Below are 16,741 nucleotides of genomic sequence, written 5' to 3' on the forward strand. Positions count from 1 at the left end.
GAATGTCCTCCCGCGGGAGGTGGTGGAAATGAAAACGGTAACGGAATTCAAACATGCGTGGGATAAACATAAAGGAATCCTGTTCAGAAGGAATGGATCCTCAGGAGCTTAGTCAAGATCGGGAGGCGGGGCTGGTGGTTAGGAGGCGGGGATAGTGCTGGGCAGACTTATACGGTCTGTGCCCTGAAGAGCACAGGTACAAATCAAAGTAGGGTATACACAAAAAGTAGCAAATATGAGTTATCTTGTTGGGCAGACTGGATGGACCGTGCAGGTCTTTTTCTGCCGTCATCTACTATGTTACTATGTTACTGTTCTTGTTTTCACCACTATGTTGTTGTGCACCTACGTTTAGGCATGCAAAAGAATGTTTACACTAGGATTGTGTCACTGAATCAGGGCATCTGCAGCATTGGGGGGTCTAAATGGAGGTACTCCTCTTATGGAATTGCCCCCTTGAATTGTAAGCCTTCCAGGGACAGGAAAATACGAACTGTGCCTGGATGTACAGTAACTCACCTTGAGCTACAAGTGAAAAGAGCATGAGCTAAACCCCAAATCCCTCCCTTTCTAAAGAAAAGATTTGGTCATCTGCTCTTACCTTCAGGGACCCAGTTTAGATCTGACTATTTATTCCCCTGTTTACAAAGAATAATTTGATAATTGTGTAGCACAGTATAGAAACGACCCTATACACAGTTAAATGTTCACGACTGACCTTGAAATGTGTCTTCCAGAGTGGTGGTTAGTTCATTAAAGACCTCAACTCAGCACATCACTTGGGGCTTCTTTACAAAGCCATGCTAGCAATTCCTGTACAGCAAATGAGAGAAGCCCAAAGGAATTGAATGGGTTTCCTCTCAGTTGACGCACCCAGAATCCGTAGCACGGCTTTGTTAAAGAAGCCCTTGATTTCTTAGCACAAGTACCAGGTAATACAGGGAATCTGTTCAGGGAAAATCTAACACTCAAATTCAAGGATTTATAGTCCACCTTAATCTCAAAATTCAAAGAAGATTACAACATTCATTACTAAAATCATTCATAGTATTACAAAATTCAATAAAGTCAATACATATTCTGGAAGGTACCTCTTACTGTGTAAGAGTGTGACTTTGTGCAAGCGGATGAGAGGTAAGGGAATTGAATGGTTCTAAAATCCTCAATATATATGAAAAATTACTCTTGATGGAATAAGAGGGGACTTCTATGAAATATGTATTAATTTATGGTAAAGAAACAAGAGTGTTTTATAATATTTAAGTACTCTGAAGAACAAGCACCTAAGAGTTTCATGAAGGAGTAATATTATGTTTCCTTTTTAACAGAACGGAATATTTACTTGTCAACAATTTATAACTTTTTCATTCGGTTTTGATGTTGGATGATTAAATGCAGCTCCCACAGCAGAAGAACCTCTCCTCAAAATTCCCATTGAAGAATGAAATAATTACATGTACAACACAAAATATATATATTAGAGGTTTTTTCAACATCCTTTGAAACACCAGGGGACATTTTTTTAAACAATATTAACTAAACATCATTTCAACATTACTTCAAGAACATTTAACACGTCTGTCTCCACCACAGGGCATCAATGACATCTGTTTATGAGCTACAGGCTAACAGACTCATGGGTGAAAAGATAAAGGCTGGAAGGTATTAACGAGGTTTTCTCAGAGCCATAGGGAACTAGCAAGAACAGTTCTGCTGGAGGGAAGGAGAGTTGTCCATGAATCGCAGGCTTCTGCCACCACTAGCCATGGAATGGTCTGAATCTATACTCTCCGACATTTTCTCACAGATGATGTCCACGAGACGCTCGAAGACTTGCTTCACGTGGATGTTATCTTTGGCACTGGCTTCAAAAAATTCTAACCCTGAAAAAGAAAAGGTATGTTTCAATCCAGAATTTTTTTTTTAAATAAATTCTAAAGGCAAGGCCTCTCTTAGTGCACCCAACGCAGGGGTGTAGCCAGACTTCGGCGGGAGGTGGGTCCAGAGCCCGAGGTGAGGGGGCACATTTTAGCCCTCCCCGGCACCGCTGACCCCCCCCCTCACCACCGTCAACCCGCCACCGCCAGGTACCTTTGCTGGCGGGGGTCCCCTTCAGTGCCCGTCTCCGAGTCCAGCGCGTTCGCTGATCTGGATTCTGTTTCTGTGAGTCCTGAGGAACGTGTAGGACGTCAGGACTCACAGAAACAGAATCCAGATCAGCAACGTGCCGGACTTGGAGACCGACACTGAAGAGGACTTCGGCTGGCAGGGGTTGGGGACCCCCGCCAGCAAAGGTACCTGATGGGGCCGGCGGGGAAGGGTTGGCGGCGGCGGGAGTGGGGGTCGAATGCTGCAGGGGATGAAAACAGGGGGGCCAAGGCTAAATTTGCGGGGTCCACTGCTCACAATTAGAAAAGAGCCACAGGCCGTGGAATCTGAGAGCTTTTGTTTCAGCCTGCGCTGCTTTTTTGGGTCTTGAATGTGACCATCAATTGACACTTCTACAGCATTAAGGCAACGCAACTGCCTGACTTAGCTTAGAGAAGAGTTGATAGCCATGTAATCTGACAGCTTTTTTTGTTGTGGACTGTGCTGCTATTCTTGCACTTTTTCACCTTCAGGTCTAAAAAGCTCCAAGGCCTGAACGTGATATCATCAATTGATGCCCCCAGAGGATTAAAGTGATGCTTTTGCGTCAGTGAAGGGATGCTACAAAGGCACATGCTCCTTCAACCAACCCAATGTGCTAACTTTTATTTAAGCTGCAAAATTTGTAACAGCTTAAGATTTGCTTCTGAATGATAAGAGTTTGCTGTCTGAAATAGCTGATCTTGATTTGGTACGTCAGGCACAGAATATTTTCCTACTGAGGTGCTACATGGTAATGGCCAGTACAAACCTTAAACCAGAAAGAAATCTTTGAAGAAAGTTAATTTTTTTTTTCTCTAACATATTCAGGTATGACATCACTGATTATTCATTTTGTTATTACCCTGTAACATAGTAGATGACGGCAGAAAAAGACCTGCACGGTCCATCCAGTCTGCCCAACAAGACAAACTCCTAATAATATGGTCATTCCTGTATTCATTTAAGAAAGATGTCATAGTTTGTGTTGTTGTAGCACCGTTTTCAAAGTTTGGATATTTCCCTATATAAGCTTTTGAGTTCCAGCAACATCTCTTCTTGTTTCTAATTTTCTCTTCTTCTCTTTTTCTCCTACATGCTTAGGATTTCAGTATATGGATGAGACGACTTCCCTATGAGGAAAGGCTAAAGCGACTAGGGCTCTTCAGCTTGGAGAAAAGGCAGCTGAGGGGAGATATGATAGAGTGGAACGGGTAGACATGAATCATTTGTTTGCTCTTTCCAAAAATGCTAGGACTAGGGGGCATGCGATGAAGCTACAAAGTAGTAAATTGAATATGAATCGGAGAAAATGTTTCTTCACTCAACGTGTAATTAAACTCTGGAATTTGTTGCCAGAGAATGTGGCGGTTAGCTTAGCGGAGTTTTAAAAAGGTTTGGACGGCTTCCTAAAGGAAAAGTCCATAGACCGTTATTAAATGGACTTGGGGAAAATCCACTGTTTCTGGGATAAGCAGTATAAAATGTTTTGTACGTTTTGGGGATCTTGCCGGGTATTTGTGACCTGGATTGGCCACTGTTGGAAACAGGATTCTGGGCTTGATGGACCTTTAGTCTTTCACTGTATGGCAAAACTTATGTACTTATGTATAGATTTTCTCATGACCTGAGAATATGATTTTGCAGTCCCTTTAGTGTGGGGTCTGATTTCACTGGTGCTTGCAATAAAGATTTGAAGACTACATCCCCATGGCTGATCGTCATTTGTTTCATCCGCTACTCTTTCTTGGACTTCGTTGCATTCTCTTTAGTATCATTTTTGTACTGAAAGGTAGCTATTGGTACACTGCTGAAGAGCGCATGCTGCCCTTTCTAAACCAGCTGCCTATGTGATAGGTTGTGTCCTGCTTTTCACTCTGCAATGCATTTATAGTTATGAAGGATGGTATTTCCGTTTTTTGTGCGTCTTAATGTTCAAGCGTTTATGCTTCTGTTCCATTGTACCTTCAGAGATCTAGACAGATCACAAGTTGATATGTACATATTCACAACAAAGTACTGGTGCTTGTAAACATACTGGTCTGACTTGCTAAGAATACTTTCCTGCTTATAATCGAATGAGAAAAACGGCCAAGTTCCGACCTAAATCGGGAGATGGACATTTATCTCACAAAAACGAATATCGCGGTATAATCGAAAGCCGAACTTGGACGTTTTCAACTGCACTCCATCGCGGAAGCGTACAAAGTTGACGGGGGCGTGTCAGAGGCGTGGTGAAGGCGGGACTGGGGCGTGGTTATCACCCGAACAGAGATGGGCGCCTTTCGCCGATAATGGAAAAAAAGTATGCGTTTGTAGATAGAATTTAGGGCACTTTTCCTGGACCCTGTTTTTTCACGAATTAGGCCCCAAAAAGTGCCCTAAATGACCAGATTACCACCAGAGGGAATCGGGGATGACCTCCCCTGACTCCCCCAGTGGTCACTAACCCCCTCCCACCACAAAAAAATGTTTCACAACTTTTTATTTTCACCCTCAAATGTCATACCCACCTCCCTGGCAGCAGTATGCAGGTCACTGGAGCAGTTGTTAGGGGGTGCAGTGGACTTCAGGCAGGTGGACCCAGGCCCAACCCCCCCCTACCTGTTACAATTGTGCTGCTTAATGCTTAGTCGTCCAACCCCCCCAAACCCACTGCACCCACATGTAGGTGCCCCCCTTCACCCCTTAGGGCTATAGTAATGGTGTAGACTTGTGGGCAGTGGGTTTTGAGGGGGATTTGGGGGGCTCAACACACAAGAGAAGGGTGCTATGCACCTGGGAGCTCGTTTACCTTTTTTTTTGTTTTTGTAAAAGTGCCCCCTAGGGTGCCTGGTTGGTGTCCTGGCATGTGAGGGGGACCAGTGCACTACGACTCCTGGCCCCTCCCACGAACAAATACCTTGGATTTATTCGTTTTTGAGCTGGGCGCTTTCATTTTCCATTATCGCTGAAAAGCAAAAACGCCCAGCTCACAAATTGTCGAATAAAACATGGATGTCTATTTTTTGCAAAAATACGGTTCGGTCCGCCCCTTCACGGACCCGTTCTCGGAGACAAACGCCCATGGAGATAGACGTTTTCGTTCGATTATGCCCCTCCACGTAGTAAAAAAGTAGCTTTAAGAGCTGTTCTTTATTACTTTTACGTGAGTATTTTTTTTGGATAAGACTTTCTAATTTTACTTCACTACTTTTGAAGTCAGTTCTTTTACTTTTTACTTAAGTACTTTTAAAAAGTAACAAACTCATCTGTTTGTATCTGGGAGGGGGGGGTCTCGGTTTCACGTTGTAGGGTGTTATAAAAAATGTAAGCTTGCATGTTTGATTTATAAAATATTTAATGGCTCCAGTCCAGAATATTACTACTACAAATCATTTCTATAGCGCTACCAGTCGTAATACTTGGTTAATTTGTTTTTATTCTCACTGTCACCACTATCTTCTAGAGCAGGAACATCTCGTCTTCTCTATTTTCCAACATTGGTGGGGGTTAAATATAAGAAATCTTTAGAGTTATCTTTTCTTATCAGGCAGTTAAATTGTGGTGTTCACTACCTGTTTCTCTTAGAAAAATTCCTTCATATCGGTCTTTATGCAGAAGTTTAAAGGCCTATCTTTTTCAAAAAGCTTGCAGTTAGTTTTGTTATTACGTTTTTCTTATTTTTAGAGTATTGTAACCCACTTTGAACATAATTTGGGAGTTAATGGGTTATAAGACCCATATCATATCATATCTCTGGGTCATCAAAATATATGTATGTGACACCTATACTGAAACAATTGCATTGGTTGCTTGTGATTTAGCAGGATCAGTATGAAGTGCTGAAGCTGATTTATCAAGCTGCCTTTGGTACAGCACCTTGGTATTTTGGGCAGATTTTGAAAGTGTGAAAGCCACCACGCTCTTTGCAGTCTGCAGATACGAAATGTCTAGAGGAGGTTCCTATGGAAAGGATACAATAAGCAGATACAAGGGCATCTGCTTATTCAACTGCAGGGCTGCTGAGAGGGAAGGCAAGGTTCCCTCCAAGGGGGGCCCAGTGCCAGAGGGTTCTGCTCCCTCAGTCTGACTCTCTCCTGCTCCTGTATGTCAGGACCCAGGTGACAGGGCCACCGAGAGGGAGGGACAGGGGGACAAAATTCCCGGGGCCCGGGCCTCCAAGGGGGCCCAGCGCCGCAGTCCCACCCACCCGCCCTCGGCTCCGTTGACCGTCAGCAACCGGACTGGGCCCCCTCCATTCAAATCACAGCGCCTAACCACCTCGCTCCGTGTGAAAGCGCAGCAGTGGCAGCCTGCAGATTGCCTCCCTTCGGGCCTTTCCTCCCTGTGTCCCGCCCTCGTCTGACGTAACTTGCGCGAGGGCAGGACACAGGGAGGGAAGGCCCGAAGGGAGGTGATCTGCAGACTGCCGCTGCTGCGCTTTCACACGGAGCGTGGTCGAGGTGAGGCACTATGATTTGAATTCAGGGGACCCAGCCCGGTGGTGGACGGAGGGGGGCAGCTGCGGCGACGACCTCGGGGGGGGGCAGAGGCGGGGCCCTGGGGGCACCCTTGCCCTAGGCCGGGCCCGGCCCAGTCTCTCGGTGGCCCTGCCAGGTGCTTGTGTTCACGATAACCCGGGTCCCGGCACACAGGAGCAGGAGAGTGACAGACTGAGGGAGGAGCAGACTCAGGAAGGTAAAGGAGACAGGGGGTGGCGGCAGCCCAAGTGGGGAGGTGTGGTAGGGTGGCAGCAGTGGTGGCCCAAGTGTGTGTGTGGGGGGGGGGGGGGGTGGCTGCAGCAGCCCTGCCCCGAGCCTTTCTCTATCTCTCGGCGGCCCTGTCCACCTATGGAACCATTTGCCTGGATACCTTCATCTTTGTAAGGATTTATGGCAGTGTAAGAAACTTTTAAAGACCCATTTATTTTTGCTGGCACATCCTGGGGATCGAAGTATACCCACAGTATCACGAGATATGTTTAGCACTCTCTTTTATTTGTTTGATATGTGTTTACGTTTAACTGGTACTTGATATACCACCTTTTCTTTGTAGAGGTCAAAACGGTGTACAATTTACACTAATATTATAACAACAAGAAAGGACTGCAAAATACATTAGAAAAGAGACTCATTCAAAGAGATTTACAATCATTCATCTTAAAACATTGTAGATAAAAGGGTTTAAAAAAAAGTTGCTTTGATGTTTGTTTTTGATTTCTGTACTCTGTTTGTTTTATGGTACTCTGTTCAGTTGTTTCTGGTGGAATATAAATCAAATAAATAAATAATGGTAATTTTACACACAATTGCCTTCTAGAATTGGCCTTATTTTTTGCGCTCTTTCTTGAAATCTACCCCATCCTGTACTTACATTTTATGAACTGCCAAAGCAATAACTGTAGATGAGCATAACCCACTTTTTGTAGGAGGTCACTTTCTAGGCGATAAGCTACGGGATGAAGAGTGGGAACGCAACAAGTACCTAACTGATCAGCCAGGTGTTTTCCCTTTTCAGAGGGGATGACTCTGTCTTCATCCATATCACACTTGTTTCCCACCAGGATGACTTGTGCATTGTCCCATGAGTAGGTCTTGATTTGAGTGGCCCTACAAGAAAACACCAGAATAAATTATCAATGACCCAAGGAAGCATCAAATAGACAGTCCAAACATAGGGTCAAATGGAATACTAGCTCGTGTGGAGGCACCAGGAAGATTAAAAAAAACAAAAACCCGAAGAGGAATCAACCAGTATGGTGAAGGTTTATAACGCAACCACATTTCAGCAACTGCCTGCATCAGAGACAGGAGTACGGAAGAACCAAGAAACTTTGCAGACAAAATACCACCAAGGTGACAGCGAAGGTGACTCAATGAAATGATGATGTTGTTTATGGTCTAGAAGATTTATTGATCAACGACAACGATTCTATGGTCAACATAAAATCGTTGTTGTTGATCAATAAATCTTCTAGACCATAAACAGCATCATCGTTTAACTGAGTCACCTTCGCTGTCACCTTGGTTGCATCAGAGGTGAAACAGCCAATAAATTTGGAAAACTAATGAATGCAAATGCAAAACCAATATGTGTCGGATATCTTGTTAACAAAGGGACCCTTTAACTAAAGGGCGGAAGGGGTAGCACGGGCTTGTAACGCGGCAAATGAGGTCTACCTCCGGGCTCGCCCAGAAGCACAGCGGTAGTCCCGTCTTTCCTGCATGCCACTTCCGGCACTAGAAAGTACATTTTTATTTTCTAGGGCTGGGGGGGCATTGCACACAGCGAAACCACTCACCGCAGGTACCGCCGTTTGGTAAAAAGGCCCTTAAATGCATTCAGGGCCGGTCTTAGTAAGTGCGGGGCCCTGTGCAGACCAATTTGGTGGGGCCCCATCCTAGCTCTGCCCCACCCTAGCCCCAGTGAGGACTGGTAGGGATGGGTGAAATTTCTGTCCCTGTGCAACTCTCTAATTCAGAGCTTCCAGACACTGTCCAAGCAACTGGATATTCAGTCCCTATAGCTGGATAGAGCCCAGACAGATTATCTGCCTCTACTTGAGCCAGTGGATCAGTGTTTAAAGAAATGCTGACTGCTGACGGACCTGTTAGTGCTGCTGCTAAACACACAGGGAAAGATTCTATAAATGACACCCAAAAAACCCGCTTAAGCGGTATTTTATAAGCCGCGCCTACAGTTCAGCACGAATTACAGAATAACGCATATGCGGAAAGGTGCTGCCATTGCACTGCTGAAAATGTGGTACAAATGCCCGAGCATAAATTTATGTGCTGAGCAGCGCTATTGTATTATTACACATGTAACTCAAAACGATGCCCCCGATCCACCCTGAAACATCCATGACTCTCCCATTTCTGCGCCCCCTACTTTGGGCTTCACGTAAATTTTAATTTAAACGCATAAGTCCCAGTTAAATCTAATTAGTGCCAATAATTGCTTGTTAAAAAGCATTTCACTGTTTATTAAAATGATTGGTCGCCACCATCACTACACCTATGGGTTTTGCTAATGGCAAACGGCGGACTCCTATTATCTACAGTGTATTGTTTATATTCCACCTTGGCAATTAAACTATTCAAAATGGATTAGAGTATTATGGGTTTATTTCAGGCCGTGGGGTACAAGTGCACATGTAACTTGTCAGACTCACTAATGATTCATTCAAAACTAATTAAAACACACTGACATGCGATTTATAGCGCATAGAGAACTCTCACGTACATAATCTAAAATGAGATCATTATTTGGCAACAAGAAAAGGTCACTGCAATCAATACCCAAGAAAAATGAAAAAGCCGTGCACAACTCTACAGACACTTGACCATGTGTTAGAAGCTCTCGGGCTGATGTTCAAAGGAAGGTGCGTATTCACCAGTGACTGGAGAATGCAGGGCCGAGGGGGCAAGATTCCCCCAGGCCCGGCCTCCAAGGGGGGGCCTGGCCATAAACGCCGCTATGAGGTGGCACAATGGCTTTGCCACCCCAGTTTTAAATGCAGACCAGCATTAAATTCTCTGTCCCCGCCCCCACCCAGTTCATTATCTCTCTCGCCTTTCTCTTCTCTTCTCAGCAGTATCAAAAAAGAAAGCAACCTGCTTCCAGTTGACCTCGGGTGTGTTCCCTCTGCTTTGTCCCGCCTTCTCTGACACAACTTCCCGTATCTGCGCAGGCAGGACATAGCAGAGGAAACACGTTGGAGGCCAGCCAGAGGCAAATTGCTTCCTTTTTGATGCTGCCAGCAGCCCACAAGATCGCTGCCGAGGGGAGGAGGGAAAGACGAGAGAGATATTGAACCGGATGAGGGGGCGGAGCTGGTAGCAGAAAGGCAGGGTGCTGTGGCACGGAGGCAGCGGCAAAGGGCAGCTGGGGAATGGGGGCGGTGGCAGTGGGTAGCCAGGGGTGGGGGCGGTGGCAGCAGCGGGCAGTCGGGGGAGATGCATTTTTGCCCTAGGCCCAGCTTTGTCTCTCAGTGGCCCTATCTGTGGATTTTCAGGGATGGGCTGATACTAGTCCCTAGTGAAGGGGCAGAGGGAGGCGGAGCGAGGGCGGGTCTCTAAATTGTCTGGTTACTAGCAATATTCAGCCCCTATCCAGATAAATTATGGGGTCGATATTCAAAGTGATGTAACCGGCCAGAAAAGGTTCCTGGCCATTTAAATTGCTTGTTCAGATCTAACTGGTCATATTTAGCAGCACTTAACCGGTTGGTGCTGCCAAAATTGTCTGGTTAACACCCAACTAATAACCAGCTATTTGGGGGCATTCCGGGAGTGAAGTCATAAAAGACAGACCTATCTTTATGTGGTTCACCAGAGCTTGTTAAGTGCTGAATATTATACTTAACCGGCTATGGTTTTGCCAGCTTCGTAAACCCAGAAATTCAATGCCGGAGCCTGTACATGGCCCGATACTGAATTTCTGGATAGAACACCAGTGGCGGTCAGTAAAACACTAAGTGTTGCCGGCTGAGTATCGACCCCCTATAGCAGCACAAAACGAAACTAAACCTATAGCATTGGTACAATGACGGCATAATATGTATCACCAACCCACAAACAAAAAGGAGAACCCAAGATGTTTTCTTGAGGAGAAGAATAAAAATAAGGACCCTCCCCCCCCCCCTAAAAAAAAACACAAAAAACCCAGGCAATCACAGGATATCCTTATATATTCATAAAGCCTACACGGAATTAAAAAAGGTGTGGGATGAACACAGATCTCCAATTAGAAAATGAATGGTATATAAAACCTTCACCCCCATAAAATCTACATTTAGAACAAACACAAAACATGATCTTTATCTTGGACACAGAAGAAACCAATATGGTAGCAATTTCTTCAGAAGATCTCCTCAACACCCAAATCAGATCCAGGCTACCTGAGACACTTCAGACCTCTGAGCTGCTTCCACCCGAGAGTCTCACTGTTCTCCCTCTCATTGCTTCCAAACTGGGAGATAGTAAATTTGACTTAAAGGTGGAATAGAAGGTCTCAGAAATTTTCCAAATTTCCCTTCAGAAATCACTGAATCAGTCTTCTGGGTGTCATAGTATTCATTTGTGGAAAATTCAAGAACCTTAAATTCAGATGCCTCAAGGGATTTTCAGTATTCTCCAATCTCCCATGAACCAAGAGTGTATCCTGTAACAGCAGGGCCTGAATGGCTCTGGTTTGTGTAGCACCAGATTCCAATTCAACCACATTCTATGCCTGAGGTGCCAGAAAGGCCTCATATCCTTGAAATTAAGAGGTGTAGAGACTTGAAATAGAAATGCCAAAAATGTCCAGATAGAGTCCAGAGTCACTTCAGCTGGTTTCACCAGGAGGGGGAGTCAGCAGGTGCGTTCTCAGAGCCCCGTCTCTACTTCTCAGGCCTCTGACTATATTTCCTTCCTCCCTTTTCTAACCCTCTTGCAATACACGCAAATAGCTGGCCATCAGCACTGAATTTCCTGAGGAAATAAACAGCATCCTTTTCTGGGGACATATATCCTCCCACTGGTATCAGTTCCTGGCATTTCGTCCATGGCCCTGACATCTTGCCCCCCGTTTGGACACTGCTCGGCGGAGTCAATGAGCCTATTGGGATGGGGCCCTGGATTCATTACCACAGAAGCTGGACTCCTGCAAAATCTTCCATCGTTGTTTGCTGAATATTAGAAAGGGTCCCTGGGGGGGTGGGAGTGTCTGGAGCGGATTTCACCTGTCCCTTCCAATTAGGCATGGCGACTCAATGGAAAAACAAAAGACCAAAGGAAAAAAAACCTGGCATAAGTGTGGATCTTCTGCTCAGACATCTGGCCCGTTGCCATCTTGGGTCCCCACCATTACCATTTTCTTAAAAAATAAAGGCTGTGATGTTTAGGTCTATTCCACACAATTATTAGTGGTATTTGGATAGCAAGCAGTGCTGAATACACATGGAGAGTGGCAATATTCATCTGCTACCAGATAGCGGAGCGATTTAGGTTAACAGCTTTTTTGCTGCCCTAAATTTATCCACATAGCTATAGAAATAAGCTGAATATTGCTGGCTATCCAAAAAGTTAGGTTGAACATCCACACTCCACCCATACTTGCCCCGGAACTATCACAGACCTGGCATAAGTGGGTGCGTGTAGGCATGTTGATACCAGCTTATGTTAGCATTCTATAACAGAACCTTGGCACCAAGATTCTGTTGAAGAACTGGCACGCCCCACACAACAATGAGGTGCCAAGTTATAGAATTTTCCTTCACATGCCTCTGAAAATCGGCAGAGAGGAGCTAGGAGCTCTTTGCATCAAACACACACATATAACCTCTCACCAATAACCATACACTCAATGCAAAAGACTGGTTAGCACTTCTCTCACTTTCCAATACTGTGGCTGCTGCTCTGCAGGAAAGTGCTCCTGAACACTGACCCAATCAATGTGTACATTAGGATGTTGACCGCCACTTATGAATATTGATCCCCTCATCTTAGGTTAGTTGTCGCTGATATGTAATGATAAGATATTCTCCGGTTGATATTCAAAATGATTTAAGTGGAGACAAACAAAGCAGATCAATCAGTGATATGGTTCAAAACTTTATTTTCAGAGATTCGCCCGACACAGACTGTGTTTCGCCCACAAGGGCTGCGTCAGGGGCTAATAGTCCAAGCAGGACATGAGATTGAAACGTAAAAAACCAGCAGGGTGCGTTCCTCAATCAAGATGAGGACATCAGCTCAATGCACAGGGTAAGTCTCTGGTCGCATCTCTCAGCTGAGAGATCGCTTGCCATCTTGTTTCTTAGGACCATCTTTGTTGGCTATTCTCGAAAATGATTTAAGTGGACATAGATCGTGCTGTGTGAGCCAGCTGCTGATATTAAGTGGCACTTAGCAGCACTGCAACGCTGAATATCAGATCTGAGCGGCTATTTTGTAAGTAGGCGGAGAGAGGCATTCCACAGGCAGAGTCGGGGAGGATCTGACAGCCATGGGGGTGCCAACAATATTTAGTGCTGGTGCCCGCATACCTAAGTGACCAAATAGGACCACACCTTGAGTACTGCATTCAGTTCTGGTCGCCGTATCTCAAAAAAGATATAGCGGAATTAGAAAAGGTTCAAAGAAGAGCGACCAGAATAATACAGGGGTTGGAACTTCTCGCATATGAGGAAAGACTAAAGACTCTTCAGCTTGGAAAAGAGACGAACGAGGGGAGATATGATTGAGATCTACAAAATCCTGAGTGGTGTAGAACGAGAAGAAGTAAATTGATTTTTTACTTGTTCCAAAAGTACAAAGACTAGAGGACACGCAAGGAAGTTTCATGGTACTACTTTTAAAATGAACATTAGGAAATATTTGGAACTCACTGTGTGTTTAAAATAGGTTTGAACAAGGTCCTGGAGGAAAAAGTCCACAGTCTGCTATTGAGATAGACATGGAGAAAGTCACTGCTTGCCCCTGGGATCGGTAGTATGAATCTTGCTATTATTTGGGATTCTGTCAGGAACTTGTCATCTGGATTTGCCACTGTTGGAAGCAGGATTTTTTACTCGTTCCAAAAGTACAAAGACTAGGGGACACTCAAGGAAGTTACATGGAAATACTTTTAAAACAAATAGGAGGAAATATTTTTTCACTCAATGAATAGTTAAGCTCTGGAATTCTTTGCTGGAGGATGTGGTAACAGAGGTTAGCGTATCTGAGTTTAAAAAAGGTTTGGACAAATTCCTGGAGGAAAAGTCCATAGTCTGCAATGAACAGACACGAGGAAACCACTGCTTGCCCTGGGATTGGTAGCATGGAATGTTGCTACTATTTGGGGTTCTACATGGAATGTTGCTACTATTTGGGTTTCTGCCAGGTACTTGTGACCTGGATTGGCCACTGTTGGAAAACAGGATACTGAGCTAGATGAACAATTGGTCTGACCCAGTATGGCTACTCTTATGTTTATTTATTTGTTTATTTGTTACATTTGTATCCCACATTTTCCCACCTATTTGTAGGCTCAATGTGGCTTACATAGTTCTGGAGCAGCACTTGCGTTCTTATTTTCTTATGTTATTATTTATTATTATTATTTATTGCATTTGTACCCCACATTTTCCCACCTGGCTTACAGAGTGTTGTTATGACATAGTCATGACAGGATCTTAGATACAGTCGGTAGTAAGCAAAAATGTATGAGGGATTAGAGAAGGAGGTGTTAGATAGGGTAGTGTAAGAAGTGTATTTTGATAATTAGGTGGGTTGGGTGGTGGTTTGTGTCATTAAGGGTTCTTTTTGTAGGCTTTGTTGAAGAGATGTGTCTTCAAAGATTTGCGGAAGTTGGTTGGATTGTCCGTGGTTTTCAAGGCTGTGGGCAGTGCGTTCCATAGCTGTGTACTTCTGTACGAGAAGGTAGTGGCGTATGCCTGCTTATATTTAAGTCCTTTACAGCTGGGGAAGTTCAGATTGAGGAATTTGCGGGCTGATCGTTTGGCGTCTCTGGGCGGTAGGTCCACTAGGTTTAACATGTAAAGTGGGGCATCACAGAAATAGCAGTGCTAACTTTGGTCCTTTGCCTGCGCGGGTGCTGGCACTGAATATCGGCCAGCACCTGTATAACTTCTGAGTCTTAGTCTGAAATGTGCAGATCCTCTCTCCCACTCTCCTGTAACATCCTGAACCCCCTTCCCCCGGAAGAACATGACTCCCCCCCTCCCCCCGCAGGATCCCCCTTCCCTCCTCCCCTAGAACATCAAGACCCCCTACCCGATCCCTGGTGGTCTAGTAGGATTCCCACTCACCCTTGCCCGGCATGGCTGCCTCCTCAGTCTAGTAAATCTAATAATAATAATATTAAGGTTAGTTATGGAAAAAAATTGTTTGCAGTCCTGCTGATAGAATTGATAATGAAACGACATTCAAACTGTTAGGGGCACATGGAGAAGTGTAAAAATTGTAGGTATTTCAGCACTGAGCCTTTGTAAATTTCAAAGACCACTCCTGTGACCTTTTTCTTGCCACTCTCGTTTATTTCAAACAATTTTTATTGTTATCAGAAACAACAAAGACATGAACAGTTTAGCAGAATACAGGTACATTAGTCAAACAATAAGGCTGCAATATAAAAGCAAAAATTTGTCATATGTAAAGTAACCAACAATGAGCCTCACATTGCTCCACATGAATATTTCCTTGAGTTTTTAACATCTTACCACCGACAGGATTGTGAAAAATTACAAGAGGACCTTACGAGACTGGGAGACTGGGCGGCTAAATGGCAGATGACGTTTAATGTGAGCAAGTGCAAGGTGATGCATGTGGGAAAAAAGAACCCGAATTATAGCTACGTCATGCAAGGTTCCACGTTAGGAGTTACGGACCAAGAAAGGGATCTGGGTGTCGTTGTCGATAACACACTGAAACCTTCTGCTCAGTGTGCTGCTGCGACTAGGAAAGCGAATAGAATGTTGGGTATTATTAGGAAAGGTATGGAAAACAGGTGTGAGGATGTTATAATGCCGTTGTATTGCTCCATGGTGCGACCGCACCTTGAGTATTGTGTTCAATTCTGGTCGCCGCATCTCAAGAAAGATATAGTAGAATTGGAAAAGGTGCAGCGAAGGGCGACTAAAATGATAGCGGGGATGGGACGACTTCCCTATGAAGAAAGACTAAGGAGGCTAGGGCTATTCAGCTTGGAGAAGAGACGGCTGAGGGGAGACATGATAGAGGTATATAAAATAATGAGTGGAGTGGAACAGGTGGATGTGAAGCGTCTGTTCACGCTTTCCAAAAATACTAGGACTAGGGGGCATGCGATTAAACTACAGTGTAGTAAATTTAAAACAAATCAGAGAAAGTTTTTCTTCACCCAAAGTGTAATTAAACTCTGGAATTCATTGCCGGAAAATATGGTGAAGGCGTTTAGCTTAGCAGAGTTTAAAAGGGGGTTGGACGGTTTCCTAAAGGACAAGTCCATAAACCGCTACTAAATGGACTTGGAAAAATCCAAAATCCCAGGTATAACATGTATAGAATGTTTGTACGTTTGGGAAGCTTGCCAGGTGCCCTTGGCCTGGATTGGCCGCTGTCATGGACAAGATGCTGGGCTCGATGGACCCTTGGTCTTTTCCCAGTATGGCATTACTTATGTACTTATGTACTTCTTTGTCCAGCAAACTTAATTCTACAGATGAAACTGATCTTTAGCAGCCTCTGGCAGTGTTAAGCAAGTAGAAAGGCTCCAGACCAGATTTCCCACACAGGAGAAGGGCAAACAGATGTGAAAAGTGCAGGATATGTAGTTATGTCAAACATATTCCCATTGTTGTTGATGAGGTGGCAGGTGAATATGTTTGCATGACAGAATAATAAATTTCCATCTTGGCACTGATACTCAAAGGTCAAGTCATGCCCACTGGTTTATGTAAAATATTTCAAAGGTAAGGAAAGCCTGTGGAGCTGTTCATATAGGGGTCCCCTGTAATTCCTCCAAACACCTGACAGCAGCACATGACCTCAGGTGGAATAGTATCAGACTGGTCCATACAGCATGCAGCATAATGACACTGAAGTCAATATGGACCAATAAGCTCCAGTGAACATGGGATCATTTATTTATTTCTTGCATTTGTACC

General features: G+C 44.5%; 1 protein-coding gene across 1 annotated transcript in view; it reads right to left on the reverse strand.

Annotated features, from left to right (window-relative positions):
- Positions 1–843: 843 nt before the first annotated feature.
- Positions 844–16,741, reverse strand: part of RAB3B (RAB3B, member RAS oncogene family) — a 124,758-nt gene continuing 108,860 nt past the window's right edge. The window contains exons 4-5 of the mRNA XM_030206090.1: positions 7,594–7,718; positions 844–1,883 (exon numbers count right to left, since the gene is read on the reverse strand). Coding sequence (XP_030061950.1) covers positions 1,696–1,883; positions 7,594–7,718 — 313 coding nt within the window. The 3' untranslated portion in view covers positions 844–1,695. The remainder of the gene's footprint in view (positions 1,884–7,593; positions 7,719–16,741) is intronic.

The sequence above is a fragment of the Microcaecilia unicolor genome, chromosome 6, assembly GCF_901765095.1.
Source record: "Microcaecilia unicolor chromosome 6, aMicUni1.1, whole genome shotgun sequence".
In the NCBI taxonomy this organism is placed as follows: Eukaryota; Metazoa; Chordata; class Amphibia; order Gymnophiona; family Siphonopidae; genus Microcaecilia; species Microcaecilia unicolor.